The sequence below is a fragment of the Panthera leo genome, chromosome E3 (assembly GCF_018350215.1).
Source record: "Panthera leo isolate Ple1 chromosome E3, P.leo_Ple1_pat1.1, whole genome shotgun sequence".
NCBI classification, from domain to species: Eukaryota; Metazoa; Chordata; class Mammalia; order Carnivora; family Felidae; genus Panthera; species Panthera leo.
Window position 1 is genome coordinate 19,244,107 of NC_056694.1, and position 16,405 is coordinate 19,260,511.

The following is a 16,405-nucleotide window of genomic DNA, read 5'->3' on the forward strand; positions in this document are numbered from 1 at the left end:
GAATGGGGAGGGTCTGGGGAGAAGCGGGTTGGATCGGTGGATAGATTGGGGCCTTTCTGGATCCCGTCTGGAGTCGACATTTGAGACCTGAATGGAAAAAGAGCGGCAGTCATGTGAAGGCAAGAAGAAAGAACCTTCCAGAGGGAGCAACTGAGTGCAGAGGGCCTGATGCTGAAGGACACTTGGTCTCTCGGGGACCCAGGCTGAAGGACACACGGACATGTCAACATAGGCGAGGGGTGAGAGCTGGAGAGCTCCCCTGCCAGGTGTTTCTATGCGTTTTCTCGAAAGTGATGCGTATTTCCGCCCCGAGCCGGGTGACCAGTCACCCCGTCCTTCCCATCTGCACGGAGGGGGGGGGGCCCTGGAAACAGGGGGAATGGCATGGCTATTGAGGGAGAGGTAAATGTTCCTGCAGGGCAAACCCACCACCCTTCACCACCTTCTACCGTTTGAAAAATCTTTGCTCAATATCCCAGTTTGACGCGCCCTCTCAAGGATGTTTCAATCTCAAAATTATTGCTAATGAGGCTGAATCCATGCCTCCATATGATTTTGACTGGGTCTATTTCTTCTTTTGTGAATTATCTGGAAACCTAACCTCTTGGGCCTCCTTAGGAAAGTTTTTTTTTTTTTTTTCTCCTGAACCTGAGACAGGAGGTATTTGGGAGCTCTGATCTCAAAGGCCCATCCAGCTTGCATATTCTCCTGGATTCTCTGATCTTTAAAAATATCAAAGGAAATGCCATTTATATTGGCAAAAGCTTTGTGGGTGCCTCCCGGATGAGAGAATAAACCCCTGAAGTTGGTGAGTCTAGATATTTTTAGACTCTTCTGCTGGCGTGATAAAACAAAGATCCTCTTTGGCCAAGGTGGTGGGGGGAGGGGAGTGGCAAGAGAAAAGATGTTGTCTGGCTCCCGCGTAATAAAATAGGGATTCTGAGTGCAAGGGAGACTCAGGCAAAAATCATGCATTAGTTTCCACCCCCCCCCCCCCCAGCAAGATGAATATCCTGCTCAGAAAAAAGTCCAGTCTTTGTGCTACAATAGCCCTGTGTGCTTAACCTCGGGGTTAAGCCCTAAAAGGTTGCTGCCCACAAACGTTTTTTTCCCCCTTATTCTGTCCATGCCTTGTAGATGCTGACATGAACTTGTACAGCATTTTCCAATTTGTGGGTCCAGCCTGGTGCACAGTGGGAGTTACATGTCTGTTGCTAAGAAGTCCTGGGTGGGAGCCCCCCCCCACCCCCCCCCCCCCTGGTTGCAGAAGCTGTGTGACCTCTTTCAGTTCTGGCGTCCTCCCTGGGATGAATTTTTACCATCTGGAAAACGAAGCGGGGTGAACTCAATTATGATGGGGTGTCTGAGTTCTGTGAAGGGCTGGGCACAGGTGTCCTAGGGCCCTGGCACTGCTCAGCTGTGTTTAGTTGACTCACATGATGCTTTTTCTAAATTAAAAAAATATATTTTTTAAGTTTATTTTAGAGAGAGAGAGTGGGGGAGAGAAGGAGAGGGAGAGAGAGGGAGAGAGAGAGAGAGAGAGAGAGAGAGAGGGGGAGAGAGAATCCTAAGCAGGCTCCATGCTCAGTGTGGAGCCCAATGCGGGGCTCGATCCCATGACCCCGGGATCATGACCTGAGAGTCATGATCGAGAGTCGGATGCTCAACTGACTAAGCCACCCAGGCGTCCCTGATGTTTGAAAATGTCAGAATGCCTCACTGATGTTTCAAAATGTGGAGATTTCACACAAAAATCAGGATTTCTGGCCTCTCTTGAAAAGTTGCAAGATCTAGCAACCCTGGGCACATGCTCCCACCGGTTGGGAGCTGCCGTTTGGCTCCAGCCTCTTCCTTTATCCTGGGGATAAAGGGGTTGGTCCAGGTCGCTGCACTTGCCATCAGGTCTGGTCGTCTTCCTGACATGGAAGCAGAGTCAGTTCCCATTTATTATTGGGACTGTGCCTTTACTTAGGGGAGGAAAAGTAAGAGATTTCTCATTCCCATGTTTCTCGCAAAGGTGGAAAAAGCATGTGCAAAGGCCCTGAGGAAGGAATGAGTTTTGTATGTTTGTGGAGGGAAAAGGCTGGACAGGGGGGTGGGAACTTGAGTGTGATGGGAAACCACTGGAGCACTGAAGGGCTTAAAGGAAGGAGATTTGATTTACATTCTAGAAAGATCATTTTGGCTGCCGAATGATGATAAATGCCAGGGAAAAAATTAAAAGGGAAGGGAACTCGGGAGTACAGGGGAGAGGTGTTGGCAATTTGACATAGGGAGGTCAAGGGGGACATCATTAAGAAACAACATTTGAGGGGCGCCTGGGTGGCTCAGTCAGTTAAGCGTCCGACTTCAGTTCAGGTCATGATCTCATGGTTCGTGAGTTCAAGCCCTTCATTGGGCTCTGTGCTAACAGCTCAGAGCCTGGAGCCCGTTTTGGATTCTGTGTCTCCCTCTCTCTGTCTCTCAAAAATGAATAAATGTAAAAAAAAATTTTAAAAAAAGAAACAACATTTGAGCAAAACTTAGAGGAGGGGAGGGAGATCTAGGGGAAGAGCGTTTTAGGCAGGGGGAATGGCTACTGCAAAGGTCCTGAGGCAAGAGTGTGCCTGGAGCGTTAAAAACACCAAGGAGGCCAATATGACTAGAAGGAAGTGAGCAAGGGGCAGGAGGGTAGGCGATGAGGCCGGGAGGTGTGGGGGACTTAAAGGCATTGCACGGGTGGCTGCTGACCCCAACAGGTGGGTGAAGGCTGAGCCAGCTGGCACGCCTACTCAGAATGGTTTCATGGAGGCCCCAGAGGGTCTTGGCTGGGGCCCTCCTGAGGTCAGGAAGTCCAAACATGGGAGTGTGGGGAGGAGGGTGGGTGCTGCGTTCTGTGTGCTGAGCCCCAGATCCCTGGCTTGCTCTGCAAGAATTGATCCCCTGGCCAATTCCAGCTTTGAGGCCACTGTCCCTCCACAGTCCCCAGGAGGGAGTCTCGGCAGCTGAAGCCCCCAGCCAGCCACTGAAGTCAGATTCCCCTTGGCATCGGCCTCTGAAGAATCTGTCTCCCTCTCCACACATGTCATAAGAAGGGCCCGAATCTCCAAAGCCTGCGGACTTTTCTCCTCCCCCTCCTCATTCCCCTTGACCTTTGGGTGGTATTCACAACAGCGACTCCTCCTTTTGGGATTACTTTCTCCCCTTAACTTTGCTGCTGAAGTAGTCTGGCCACTTCTTCTTCCTCTTTGCTTGTGTCATTTCTTCTCTTCTTCTTCTCTTTTTGAATGTTTCTTTATTTTTGAAACAGAGACAGAGCACACGCAGAGGAGGGGCAGAGAGAGAGGGAGACACAGAGTCCGAAGCGGGCTCCGGGCTCCGCGCTGTCCGCACGGAGCCCCACGCGGGGCTTGAACTCAGGAACTGCGAGATCATGACCTGAGCCGAAGTCGGACGCTTAACCAGCTGAGCCACCCGGGCACCACTTGTCATTTCTTTATTCATTGGCTTAACAAATACTTACTGAGTGCCTCCTGCTCTCAGAGACAGCACTGAACGTGCCAGACGAAATCTCTGCCCGCAGCGGGCTCTCATTACGGAGGGGGGAGCAGACCACACATAAGTAAACTGACAGATAACACCATTTCAAATAATGAAAAGTAAAACGGGAAAGGGTAGAAAGTGGTGTGTGTGTTGGTGGTGGCTACTTTAGATGGAGCGGTCAGTGACATCTGAGCTGGGAAGCAGTCAACCAAGCAATGCCGGGGAATGAGCATTCTGGACAGAGGGCACGGCAAGTGCAAAGGCCCTGAGGTGGCTGGAGTCTGGTGGGTAAGGAGACCTCAAAGGGTGTGCAGTGGCTTGATAACCTGGTAGGGCCTTGAAAGCCAGGCAGGAAGTTGGCATTTATTTAAAGTGCAGTGGGGAATCTCCAGAAGATTACAACAAGGGAGAGACTTATTCTGCACAGTACTGAAGTCCTAGCCACAGCAATCAGACAAGAAAAAGAAACAAAATAAAAGGCGTCCGAATTGGTAAGGAAGAAGTAAAACTTTCACCATCTGCGGACGGCGTGATACTCTATATAGAAAACCCTGAAGACTCCACCAAGAGACTACTAGAACTGATAAATAAATTCAGTACAGTTGCAGAACAGAAAATCAGCATACAGAAATCTGTTGCATTTCTATACATTAATAATAAAGTAGCAGAAAGAGACCTTAGGGAAACAATCCCATTTATAATTGCCCCGAAAAGAATAAAATACCTAGGAATAAACTTAACCAAGGAGGTGAAAGAGCTGTACTCTGAAAACAATAAGATGAAAGAAATTGGAGATGGCCCAAACGAACGCGAAGATATTCGATGATCATGATTGGAAGAACCAATACTGTTAAAATGTCCATACTGCCCAGAGCAATCTACAGATTTCACGCAATCCCTATCAAAATACCAACAGCATTTTTCACAGCACTAGAACAAAGAATCCCCAAATTTGGATGGAACCACAAAAGACCCTCAGTGGCCAAAGCAACCTTGAGGAAGAGGAACAAAGCGGGAGGTATCACGCTCCCAGATTTCAAGATATATTAATGGCGTTTACATTTTTGAAAGATCCCTTTTTCTCCGAATATGGCTCAGGCAGCAGAGCGACCGGGAGCCCCTTGTTCAACGGGTGGATCCCAGCCTCTGCCCTCACCTGCGGCATCAGCTACTGGGGGGGGGGGGAGCAGGGGGTGGGCAGCCTGGGAATGTGCATTTTAACCAGCACGTAACAGATTTGAGCACCACTGCTTCAGGTTCAGGGTCTTCACGTGGAAATTACCAAGGGGTCAGCAGACAGAACTCAAGGGGCCGCAAGAGTTCGGGTAGCAAAATACTATGTCTCTTCTCTCCCAGCCTCTAACTGGCAGTCTGCGTTTCCCTCCTAGCTACACCTGGGACTTTGTCGCCAGTTGGAGTCACAGAATTTTCACAACACATTGCAGGGCGTGTAGAGATCTTGAAAAGACCACTTTCTCCTCGCTGCTTCGAAGTCGTGGGAGTTATTAGATCTTGTTATTTCATGCATTCATAAAGAGGCGTGTAGGTTAATATCATACATCTGACTTTTTAAAAACTTGTCCTGATAACTCCATCTCAAAATAATTAGCTTGCTTTGCAATTCTGTGTGTGTTTGTTTTATGCATTTAAAAATGTTATTCAGAGAAAGAGTCCTTAGGTTTTGTCAGATGCCATAGGGGTCCGCGGCCCAGAAAAGGTACAGAACGCCTGCAGAGAGCTGGGGGGGTGGGGGTGGGGGTGGGGGCCCAGGCAGAGCTGGATGCCTCTCCTGACTCCCTTTGCCAATGCCGAGGGACCTTGGGCAAATTGCTTTCCTCCTCTGTGCCTCCTGGAAGATAGCACCTATCTCGAATGCTTGTTGGAAGGAACCAGCCAGGCCACCCAGGGGCACCAGACCGTGCCCTTTCTTCCACTGGCGCGTAGGACTTTGAGGCCAGCTGGGCTTGTTGAGCAGGGAGTGGGGAGCCAGGCTGGCTGAGCTCTGACTCCCAGCTCCATCACCTGGGCTGGGCAATTAACCTCTGTGTGCCTCAGTTTCCCCTCCATAACTTGGAGGTAATAATGGCACCTAGGTCATAAGGTGTTGCGGGGATGAAATGAGTTTCTATGTGCCAAGGGCCCAGCACGGCGCTTGGCATTGGGGGATGTATAAGGTGGTCATTATTGGCTGCGTCTCACCCCTCAGGTTACGTTTGGGGTTCCCGGAGGGCCGGATCCGAGTCCTGCTCTCCTCTGCATCCCCCATAGTACCTGACACAGAGTCTGGGTTTAGGAAATGTGTCTGCTGCAGTGAGTGCTACTTTTCACGTGAGTTAAGGGAGAAGGGACACTTATTCTAGAGGTCAGGATCATGGAGGGCAAGTCGGATGCCCCCGCGGCCATAGTGGACCCCGGATTCAGCAAGGGGGCCACAGGGAGGCAAGGACAAAGGGCTAGAGCACACGTCACCTTGGGGTCCTGGGCACATAATGAATCCAGATAATCTAGTTGATAGTATCGCCCCACCACCCGCTCAGCCTGGCTTTGTCAGGCTTGAGCCAGATGAGTTTTTTCCGCTGCTTTCGAAGCCTCAATGTTCTCATCTGTTGAATGGGGACAGCTAGCGTGCATTGGGGCCCGCCATGAGCTAAGCCTTGGTTATGCCTCTTTCCATGCCCCGTCTGATTCTCACAACCACTCTCTGAGGCCACTGGGGAGACTGCGGCTCAGAGAGGTGAAGTAACTTGCCCAAGGTCACACAGCAAGTCAGCAGCACAGCTGGGGCTTGCCTAGGTGGTCTGGCTCCCAGGCCATGCCTTAAGCCCTGGGCACACCACCACCTCACAGCAGAGAAGTGTTTCTCTTCTTTCCTCCCCTCCGCAGGGACCAGCCCCACTTTATGTCCACAGAGGTGTTCTTTTTTTTTTTTTTTTTATGTTCTTATTTATTTTTGAGACAGAGACAGAGCATGAGCAGGGGAGGGGCAGAGAGAGAGGGAGACACAGAATCCGAAGCAGGCTCCAGGCTCTGAGCTGTCACCACAGAGCCCGATGCGGGGCTCGAACTCGCGAGCCATGAGATCATGACCTGAACTGAAGTCGGACGCTTAACCGACTGAGCCACCCGGGCGCCCCGGTGTTCCCATTTTTAAATGGTGGCATCTAATTCAAAATTTAAAAAAATACCTCGTATACCAAGAGAGGAAGAGACACACAGAGGCAGACAGAGAGAGAGAAAACAACAACAACCCCCCCACCCTGCAAAAAACAACAAAATCTCAGAAACTTGTTTTTAGGCCAGTCTGCAACTTCTGACTTAACCTGTTCCACTTCCTTTGCCTGCACAGCAGCCTCATTTGGGGAGAAGGGGAGACCCAGAGAGGTGAGAGCATTTGCCCAAGACGACGGGGGGCCAGCGTGGGGCTGGGGGCCAGACCCCAACCTCAGCCTTCCAAGCTTTACCCACGACATTCCCCCTACCAGCCTCCTCCCCAGGCCCCAGCCCATGTGGGTCAGACCTTATTTTCAAGGCCGGCTCCTGGACTCTAAAGAGAAAGAAAGCTCATTGCAGTCTGATGCTGAAGGCCAAGGTCAGCATGACACATCTCAAATGCTCAGTGACCATCCCTGGATTCCAACAGAGCAGTTTCTAAAGGGCATGTCTGCCAGAGTCATTTTTAAATTGACGGGGACTAGAGCCTTGCAGAACTCTGGGGGCAACAAGGCATTGTCAGAAACCCTTCCAGTGATAATTTGTCCACTTGTGAGCAAATGAGAAGGGCTCATTTCTCTGGGCCCAGCTTGTCAGCCTGATACACCCACACTTACTGAGGACCTACGGGGTACCAGAAACCAGACCAGGAGGCTTTGCAGCCATGGTCTCATTTAACTGGTCCAGAAAACGTGTTACAACTGGTGGTAGCATTGATTCCATTTTTTAGCCAAAGAGACTGAAGCTCAGGGAGGTTAGATAAATGCCCAAGCTCAAATCCAGGCTTTTTGGACCCTCAAGTCCAGGCTCTTTCCCCCCCTAGCAAGGCATCTACCTGGAAGGGGTGGAGAGATTGCCTTCTTTGCAGAGGTCTGTCTGGGGGCCACAGCAGAGGCTGGGGTGGTCAGGGAAGGCTTCTTGGAGGAGGTGACCTTATACGAAGAAAGAAGGTGTATTAGTTTCTCATTGCTGTTGTGTGACAAATTAGCACAAACCTAATGACTGGAGGTCAGAATTCCAAATGAACCTTAGGGAGGCCAAAATCAATCCAGGATAATGTCCCCATCTCAAGATCATAATCACATCTGCAAAGTCCCTTCTGTCCCTGTAAGATAACATAGTCACAGGTTCGGGAAATTAGGATGTGGGTATCTTTGCAGGCCATTATTCAGCTGACCCCAGGAGAGGACAACACTTTGAGGGCCGGGCCCATGCCTGAGGCACGGGAGGGCGTGGAATGTTCAGCAGGCAGCCTGGCTGAGGGGTTAGAGTTGGGAGGGGCTGATCAGGACCCACGCGTCAAGGGCACTGAATTCCGCGTTGGCGCATTTGAACTTCATCTTTTTTTTTTTTTTTTTTTTTTGAACTTCGTCTTCTAGAGCAGTGGACGGCTCACACTTGGACGGCTGCGGATCTGGTGAAAATGCACACACCTTGAGTCAGTAGGTCTGGGTGGGGTCTGAGAATCCTCATTTATCACAGGCTCCCAGGGGCTGCAGCTGCTGCTGGCGGGCTAGCGAAGCTTTAGAAAAGGATCGCTCTAGCCTTCTCAGGCCTTCGTGGAAAGGATGTGGGCTGGGGCGGACAAGATGACTCTCGGGAACAGCTCTCAGATCTGTGCTCTTGACTCCCTTGTAACAATGTGGGCATATTTTTAGAGCTGAATTGTCTCTCCTTTTAATCTAACTCTTTGAAAATTGGCACCTTCGTGCGTGGGGTGGCGTGGTATTTGCTGGAACTTCCCCTGTCCCTGAGCAAGGGGACAGCTGAGGCTTTGCTGGATAGTTCACTCCTACATGGAGATATATCAGCAAGGACCATGCAGGGTCTTAAAATGTTGCTTCGCTGCAGAGCGTCAGGGACAGAAATGGCTTTAGACATCGTTGCACGGGGGGCTGTAAACTCAAAGGCTCAAGAGAGCTAGACGGGAGCCAAGGGTGATGGGCACTGTGCTGACTCAGAAGTACGTGTCCTGTTTGAGGGGGAGCAGCCCCAGCTCAGCCCCGCAGTCCTTGTATGAGGATGCGGGTCCGGCACGGCTGTATCCACCCGTCTTGCAAGCGAATCCAGAAACCTGGATGAAATTTTATGTGAAGGCTCCTATTTTTAAATGTTGATAATGAATTCAGATATTTTTAAAATACTGTGTGGGCCAAACAAGACATTTTTGTGGGCTGGATTCGGCCTGTTGGCAGCTTGTTGGAGCATCCACTTGTTTTACCGCGAGGGAAACTGAGGCCCGCAGAGGCGCCTTCGGAAGGCCCCACGGCGCCGGCGGGAACTCAGGGCTGCTGACACGCGGTGCAGTCACCTTCCTGTGGTCTTTTGCGGCCGCTCTTCTTCGGGGAAGCCCCTTTCCATGCCCCTCCCCCAAACCTCATTCCCTGCACCTCTCAGAGGGTCACCCTGCTTCCCAGTCTCACAACAGCAAGCAGCCTGGCAGGTGGAAGCCCCCCCCCACCCCCACCCCGCCACCACCACCACCACCGCTGCCCCCAATCTGCCCTCAACCTGCTTTGTGACATGGGCATCCTAAGTCCTCACTGGGCTAACTTCTCATCTGCAGATGGAGGGCTCAGCGACCCCTGGAGTCTGTCCCGAGGCCTCTGGCCTTCTCCTCCCAGCCCCTGAGCATCCCGGAGCCTGAGCGTATTGACATTTCGCAAACAGCAGCTGTCACGAAGCCGTTTGCAGCCTCAGAGGTCCTGGCCTGCGTCATTTACACGATTTCACATGCTGGGTCTCAGGGGGCGTGTCGCCGAGCCCAGAGCCAGCAGCCACTGTGCCATACCTTATTGATTTGACATATTAGACTGATGGATTTGGGGGGTGGGGGGGAATGTTTTCTCTTGAAATGCCGTGGTGCCTTGGGATTTCATCTGATTTTGCAACAACTCCCCTCTGCTCCCCAGAAGGATTTTATTTGTCCAGTGACTGAGATGTGCCGGTTCCAGGCTGCCTACTCCTTGGTCACATCCTACGGGACTAACAATGACGATGACAATAATAGTAACAGCTCACGCTTATATAACACCTGCTGTGCGCCAGGCACTGCCCTAAGCACTTTGCTCATCAATTTACTCGCTTTGTCCTCACTTTGCCTGCAAACTGGGTGCTGTATCTATCCCCGATTTTCCAACGAGAAAACCGGTTCAGTGGGAGCACGTCACTTGCCCAAGCGTCCCAGGCAGCGCCTGGCAGAGCCGGGGATCAACCCAGGTGGCCCAGCCCGGGTCCGTGATCATCACACTTGTTGCCCCGCCCCCACTTATAATTATTCTAATCGCCCATAATTATACTTAGCGGGAAGCGATGGTAACACTTAGCTCTTTTGAATACTTCCCAAGTGTCAGGCTTGCGCGATTTATAGATAGTGTCTCACTTCATGCTCAGGACAAGTCTGTTATGCCCATTTCTCAAATGAGGAAACCGAGGGACAGAGTCGGATGAGGCCTCTGGCCAAGGCCATAGATGCAAGACACGGTTCCCACCCGTGATTTCCCACTCAGCCAGACGGGCCCTGGAAACTATCTTGGCAAAGGAGGGACTGGGGCGAAAGGGAATTTGTTCTTGCAAACCCATCAATTCCATCAATGGAGGGTCAGGGTTGATGTTATGAAGCTGTTTTTTAAAAAGGCAGAAAGTGCAGCTAACGGGATTAGCTGTCACCCCACGGGCCCTGTACCTGATGAGAAGCCATTTCATTTCTTCTGCCCCGGGAGGTCACCGGTTCTCAGCTGCAAATCGAGCCTTTCGTGCCAAGTTTCAGAGACCCGAAACAATCATCTGTGTGATTACTGAGGCTTTCCGGGCGTCACCAAGGCAAGACCCCACCGTCCCGGCCAGAGGCTGCCCGCCCACTGTCCTTTCTGACTTCCTTTAGTCACACGCGTGCCTCCCTAACACGAATCGTGACGAGCACCGACTGCCAGCCAGGCCCTGTGTGGCGGTTCCAATGTTTTGTTATTCGAGTTCTACCTTCTCTCTATCTCTGTGTGCCAGACGCCAACATCTGCCGGCTGGCATTGGCTCCGTCTTTTTCTGAAGTCGACTCACTTTCTTGTACAAACATTCGGAAGGGAACTTTGGATCAGTGGTGCTTATGCTTGAGGGTGCATCAGCATCACCTAGAGAGCTCGTTACAACATACATGGGTCTGGAGGCCCAAGGGTTAGCATCCCGTGTTCCTGTGTGCTGCAGGTTGGGGGCCACATGGAGAATGCTGGCTCAGATCGCTGCTCTAATTGGACCCCTTGCCATAAAACGCGAAGTGTAAGGGAGGGCCCCTGCAGGAATCGGAATCCCCCAGAAGGTTCAAATGAAGGCGCTTTAATGAAAAAGTCCACATAGAGGCACGGGAAGGGCTAAGAGCATCTGAGGCCCCCAAAAGCTGGCAACAGAGGGGAGCTGTTAGCACCAGCCTTGGCGGGGGGAGGAGAAAGGGTGGGAACAGTGTGAAAGCCGCAGATGCTTGGATCCCACAAACTTGGGATGGAGCCTCTGCCAGAGAAGGGGCTCCAGACAGGGAGCAGGGCAGAGAGAAAACAATCAGACCTTCCTCCTCCCACCCTCTGATTTCTAGCTGGTGCTCCTCATTGCTCAGCCAGAGGGCTGGGGAGTCTGGGGGTGCAGTTCTAAGGAGTCAGGCCCCTGAGGCCCAGAGCCGGGCAGAGAAGGGCGGAGAGCAGTGGCTCGGGGAGGGCGGGAGAGGAGCGGGGCTGAAGGAAATTGTCAAAATGTCCTTCGAGTCTGCCTGGGACCTGCTGAAGATTCTGTGAGCCCTCTCACAGTTTTAAATAATTAACAAGTGGTGGAAAGGTGTTAAGGACACATTAGCACCAAACGGAGGCTCTTTTGATCGAGGTGATAAGAATTATAAAAATAACAGAGAAGTGAATAGCTTTTTCACTTTTTGACTCAGACAATTCAGTGTTGTGGTTAGTGTGACGCCACCTCTCCCCTGGGGGGAAACACAGACGTGTAGATGGCACCCCCCAGTGTTACTCACTTGGGGTACTTAGCAGCTCACATCAGGCATCCGTTGGGGGGTTGCAGCTGGGGCAGGACGGGGATGTCAACCCCCTAGTCCAGCAGGCGGGTGACGGTTGGAGGGTGGGCAGGCACTGGAGCAGAGTGGTCCCCATCCTTCTAGAGAGGGCCTCCTGACAGGTGTCCTTTCCTTGCTAAGACCCTTAGGTCCCCACTTGCCTCAGCAGCATGGGCCAAGCCCACCTTCCACGGCCTGGCTTCTGGCATCCTCAAGACCTGTCTGCTCTTCCTTGGGACCTCCTTCCCCCCGACATCTGGTGGCCAGCTGGCCTCAGGATCTCTGGGGACTGAAATCCACTCTCTTCCCCATCCCACTCAGTGGCCACCCCCTTGCAGGAACTCTGGCTCAGGAATTGTTTGGGATGCTGGAGAGCATGTAGATAAGAGCCATGGCCAGGGAACCCTGTGCCCTCAGACCCAGACGGGCCCCTCTGACCAGCCCAAGAGCAGGGAATGATATGATTTCAAGGTGGCTACTCTAGCCTGCCAGCTTACAGCCATGATGAATCCTGGAGTCAGAGAGGCCTGGGTTTGAACCCAGACTGTACCACTATCTGGCTGCGTAGACTAGTTGCTTAGTCCCTCCGAACCTAAGTTTACTCATCTGTAAAAGATGAGAATTTTCCGAGAATTTTCTGTTTGTCTGCTTCATTCACTAAACAGTACGTATTGGATGTCCCTAGGACATTCCCAGTGGAAGGAACAATCTTATAAAGGCAGAGATGTGGGAAGGACATGTTTGGAGAACAGAAAAGGTGAAGATCAGGACTCTTTGTTGTAAGTGATAGAAATTCCACCTCAAACTAGCTTAGGCAAAGACAAGGAATTCATTGGTTCATGTGATTGAAAGAACAAATGATGGGACGCTTCAGGCACGGCTGGATCCAGGGGCTCAAACAGTATCAGGCTCAAACTACCTCGTCAGGTTTTAGGAGGATGGGGGAAAGAACACACGTGAATGCCAGTGTCTGAGATCGGATTTCCTAGAAGCAGACACCGAGGTGAGGATTCACGTTCAAGGCGTTTATAAAGGAAATGCCCCGGGGGAGAGTGGTAGGGAAACTGGGGGAGGCAGGGCAGGGAAATCAAGCTGGAGAGAGTAAGAAGCCTAAGTAACCCTAGCCGGGCGTTGGGGATGCTAGTGCCTGGTTCTCCATGGTTAAACTTACTTATTTTCTAAGCATCTCAGCCCCTAACACCAACCTTACCTCTCAGCCTATCTGACAGAACAGAGCTGGATACTGTTGGGAAGGGAGGCGGGGGTAGGGGGTGGAGTGGGGTGGAAGCCTGGCCTGGGGCCCACGAGGGCAAAGATGAGAGCAACCCACCCCCCCACCCCCCCCGGAGAGAGTAGGGGTGCTTCGGGAGAGGCACTGAGTCAGTAAGCAGCACGGTGGTGAGGGGCGGCCTCCTCAAGCCACCAGGCCAACAGCAGCTGGAGGTGAAGGCTGCTGGGAGGGAGGCCAGGCCTCCGCGGGAGCTGCCGCCCTCCTGGCGAGGCTCAGCTCGCCCCACATCTCCTGCCTTCCTCCCTGCTGCCTCGGTGGGCCTCGGGCCAGAGAAGGGCCTCGGAGACTATGCGTGTGCCAAGCCAGGGGGTGTTTTAACAACATCCAGACTGCCAGAGCACATTATTCTCTTACAGAAATCCAAGGGATTGCCCAGGAGATGTGATATTTTTGTAGCCAAAGAAAAAAGGGGGGGGGGGGGGAGAAAAAAAGAATTTCTCCACAGCTCTCAAAGCCCGTTGTGCTAGGAATGATAGTGGGTGTTTCAGAATCTGGATTCTTTGTCAGGGAGCAGATAAGGACCGAGAATTTTCTGTTTGTTTGCTTCATTCACTAAATAGTACATATTGGATGTCCCTAGGACATTCCCAGTGGAAGGAACAATCTTATAAAGGCTGAGATGTAGGAAGGACATGTTTGACAGGTTTGGAGAACAGAAAAGGTGAAGATCGGGACTCTTTGTTGTAAGTGATAGAAATTCCACCTCAAACTAGCTTAGGCAAAGACAAGGAATTCATTGGTTCATGCGATTGAAAGAACAAATGATGGGACGCTTCAGGCACGGCTGGATCCAGGGGCTCAAACAACGTCATAGGACACAATCTTCCTCTATCTCAGCTTTGCCTTCCTTGGCATTGTCTCTGCTCTCAGGAAGGCCCTTGCCACTTGGTGACTCAGTCAGGTTCATCCTTCCACTCCCCCAGGCTCAAACCCAGTAGAAAGGAATTTTCTCCACCAATAGGTCCGGCAAAAGTCCAGCGGCTGACTCTCGTTGAACTGACTTGGGTCATATGTCCATCTCTGACTGGCCAGGCTTTGTCCATAGTCCCTCCTCTAAAGCGGGGGCCTCGCTCACTGATTAGTGTGGTTTGGAGGGTAAGTCATGTGAGGTGTTACATTTTCCCCTGGCCACCCTTTTCCTCAGAAATGATACCTGCTCCCACAATTGTATTTGTCCCTCTTGACTCTGTCTCCTGCCTCGACCTCCCTCAAGCACTCTCGGGCTCCATTTCCAGGGGATCATGGCGGGGACATGTTCCGCCCATACAACAATGATACTATCGCACAAATGGAGCCCTCACTAGATGCTAAGCACAAGCTCTTTTCATTGCTGTGCAAATGCATCCTCACAGCATGACAGTATATGAAATCGGCGTTATTTTTATCTTTGTTGTACAGGTAAAGAAACTGAGGCATAGAGAGGTTCCCTCCTGAACCAATGACTAGAGTCATAGGGGCTATGAAGCTCTGACTGGCTACACAGGAGTCATGTGCCCAAACATGGAGCCAGCTGCATCCGAATTGCACAGACTGAGAGAAGAAAGGGACTCCCCAGTGAAAGGATTGTAGTCAGAAGGGAGGGATAAAGTGGGAAAAACAGAAAATGCCCCCTAAACTAGGGGGCAAATGATGGCAACCGAATTTTGGAAAAAACTGGGGGGGGGGGGGGGGGGAGGGAGCTGTGGCGGCTCAGGGAACGTAAACGTTTGAACAGCCAAACCACTGAAAGGATAGTGGGGCAGCCGGCCTTCAGGAAGAGCTGGAACCAGGCACTCACGCTGTCATAAGGCTCAGGTTCTCAGGGCGCCTGGCTGGCCCAATTGGAAGAGCTTGCGAACCCCCCCCCCCCCCCCCCCCCCCCCCGTGAGTTCAAGCCCCACCTTGATCTTTTTTTTTTTTTTAAACAAGTAAGATGATTGGGGCATCTGGGTGGCTCAGTCAATTGAGCCACCGATTTGGGCTCAGGTCAGGATCTCATGGTTCACGGGTTTGAGCCCCACGCGGGGCTCTGTGCTGACAGCTCAGAGCCTGGAGCCTGCTTCACATTCTGTGTCTCTCCCCACCCCCCCCCCCCCCCCCCCTGCCCCTGCCCTGTTCGGCTTTGTCTCGCTCTCAAAAGTAAATAAACATTAAAAATAAATAAGATTACTTAAATAAATCAACTTAAAAAAAAAAAAAAGGCTCACACCCCGATTTGAACACCCCCCCCCCCCACCCCCTCTATCTACTTCGGTGCTTCCGAGGGCGCGGATTGCTACAGGGCAGGACTTTGATTGGCCAATTCTAGGCCACGTGATCAAACCCGACCAATCGGCTCTGCCCAGGAAGACAGGGCCGCTTTAGAACACCGCGGGTCCAGGGGAGAGTCGCGAGGTTGAAGCTGTGGCCACAGGAGTAGCAGTTTCTAGAAAAAAGGTGGAGTAGGGTACAGGGACGTTAGAAATGTAGGGGTGCGCTCCTAGCTGCGGGTGACAGAGAACTTGGCCCCGAAAGCTTCGACGGTGGGAAGCCCTCGGGGCTCGTGATTGGCCCCAGTGGTGTCACCACTGCTCAGCAACTACAGTGGCAGCTTCATCTTAAGGCGGGTACCCTCCTGGCCATCAGGTGGCTCCCTGGCGCAGCCATCTACCAGGTGCGAAGAGAAAGTGTGACCGGGACGCAGGTTCCTCCCTCCCGTCAGAACGGGCCCACAGAGGGGTCGCACGCCACTGCCCACCGGTGAGCGTCACCGGGCTGGGGGAGGGGGCGCTGGCCTCCACCAACTTAGGTTTGGGCACCTGCGCCAGGCCTGGCGCGGAGGACGGGACGCCGTGATCAGCTGGGTCACGGGGACCCACCCTGGAACTGCGGCCCTTGCTCCAACAATTCGGACCCCAGCCGCGGGGCGTGGTGTGGAAGGTACACGGGGCAGGGCCACCCTGCGGCGTCCCTCATCTCACGGCCGCTCTGCCTCTGTCGTGCAGGGGTCCTGTGGCTGTCGGTGGTGTCCGAGGTGCTGTACATCCTCCTGCTGGTGGTCGGCTTCAGCCTCATGTGTCTCGAGCTCTTCCACTCCAGCAATGTCATCGACGGGCTCAAGCTCAACGCCTTCGCAGCTGTCTTCACGGTGCTGTCCGGTAAGGCGGAGGGCCTCTGGCGGTGGAGCCTAACCCTGGACCTCCGGCAGAGCGGAACGTGGGTGCTGGAGCCGCCCCGGGCCGAGTCCTGGCTGTTCCCACCGGGTGACCTTGCGCCCATCACTCCGCTGCTCTGAGCCTCCGCGTTACGGTTTTAAAATGGGATTTGCGCGCTCGCGTACTCATTCGGTGGTTGTTGAATATCGTGTGCCAGGTACC

The 16,405-nt window shown here is 52.5% G+C and overlaps 1 protein-coding gene across 7 annotated transcripts in view; it reads left to right on the plus strand.

Moving 5' to 3' along the window:
• Positions 1 to 16,405, plus strand: part of GSG1L (GSG1 like) — a 206,389-nt gene that overhangs the window by 113,710 nt on the left and 76,274 nt on the right. For 4 of the 7 annotated variants that reach the window (XR_006197664.1, XM_042921540.1, XM_042921541.1 and 1 more), the window contains exon 3: positions 16,034 to 16,186. The exons of 1 other annotated variant lie outside the window; for it this stretch is intronic. Coding sequence is in view for 5 of the 6 variants with exons in the window: in XM_042921540.1 (XP_042777474.1) it covers positions 16,034 to 16,186 (153 nt within the window). In the remaining variant the exon portion in view is untranslated. Of the gene's footprint in view, positions 1 to 15,444; positions 15,789 to 16,033; positions 16,187 to 16,405 lie in introns of those variants that run through there. 2 more of the 7 variants (XM_042921546.1, XM_042921544.1) reach the window with 2 other exon arrangements.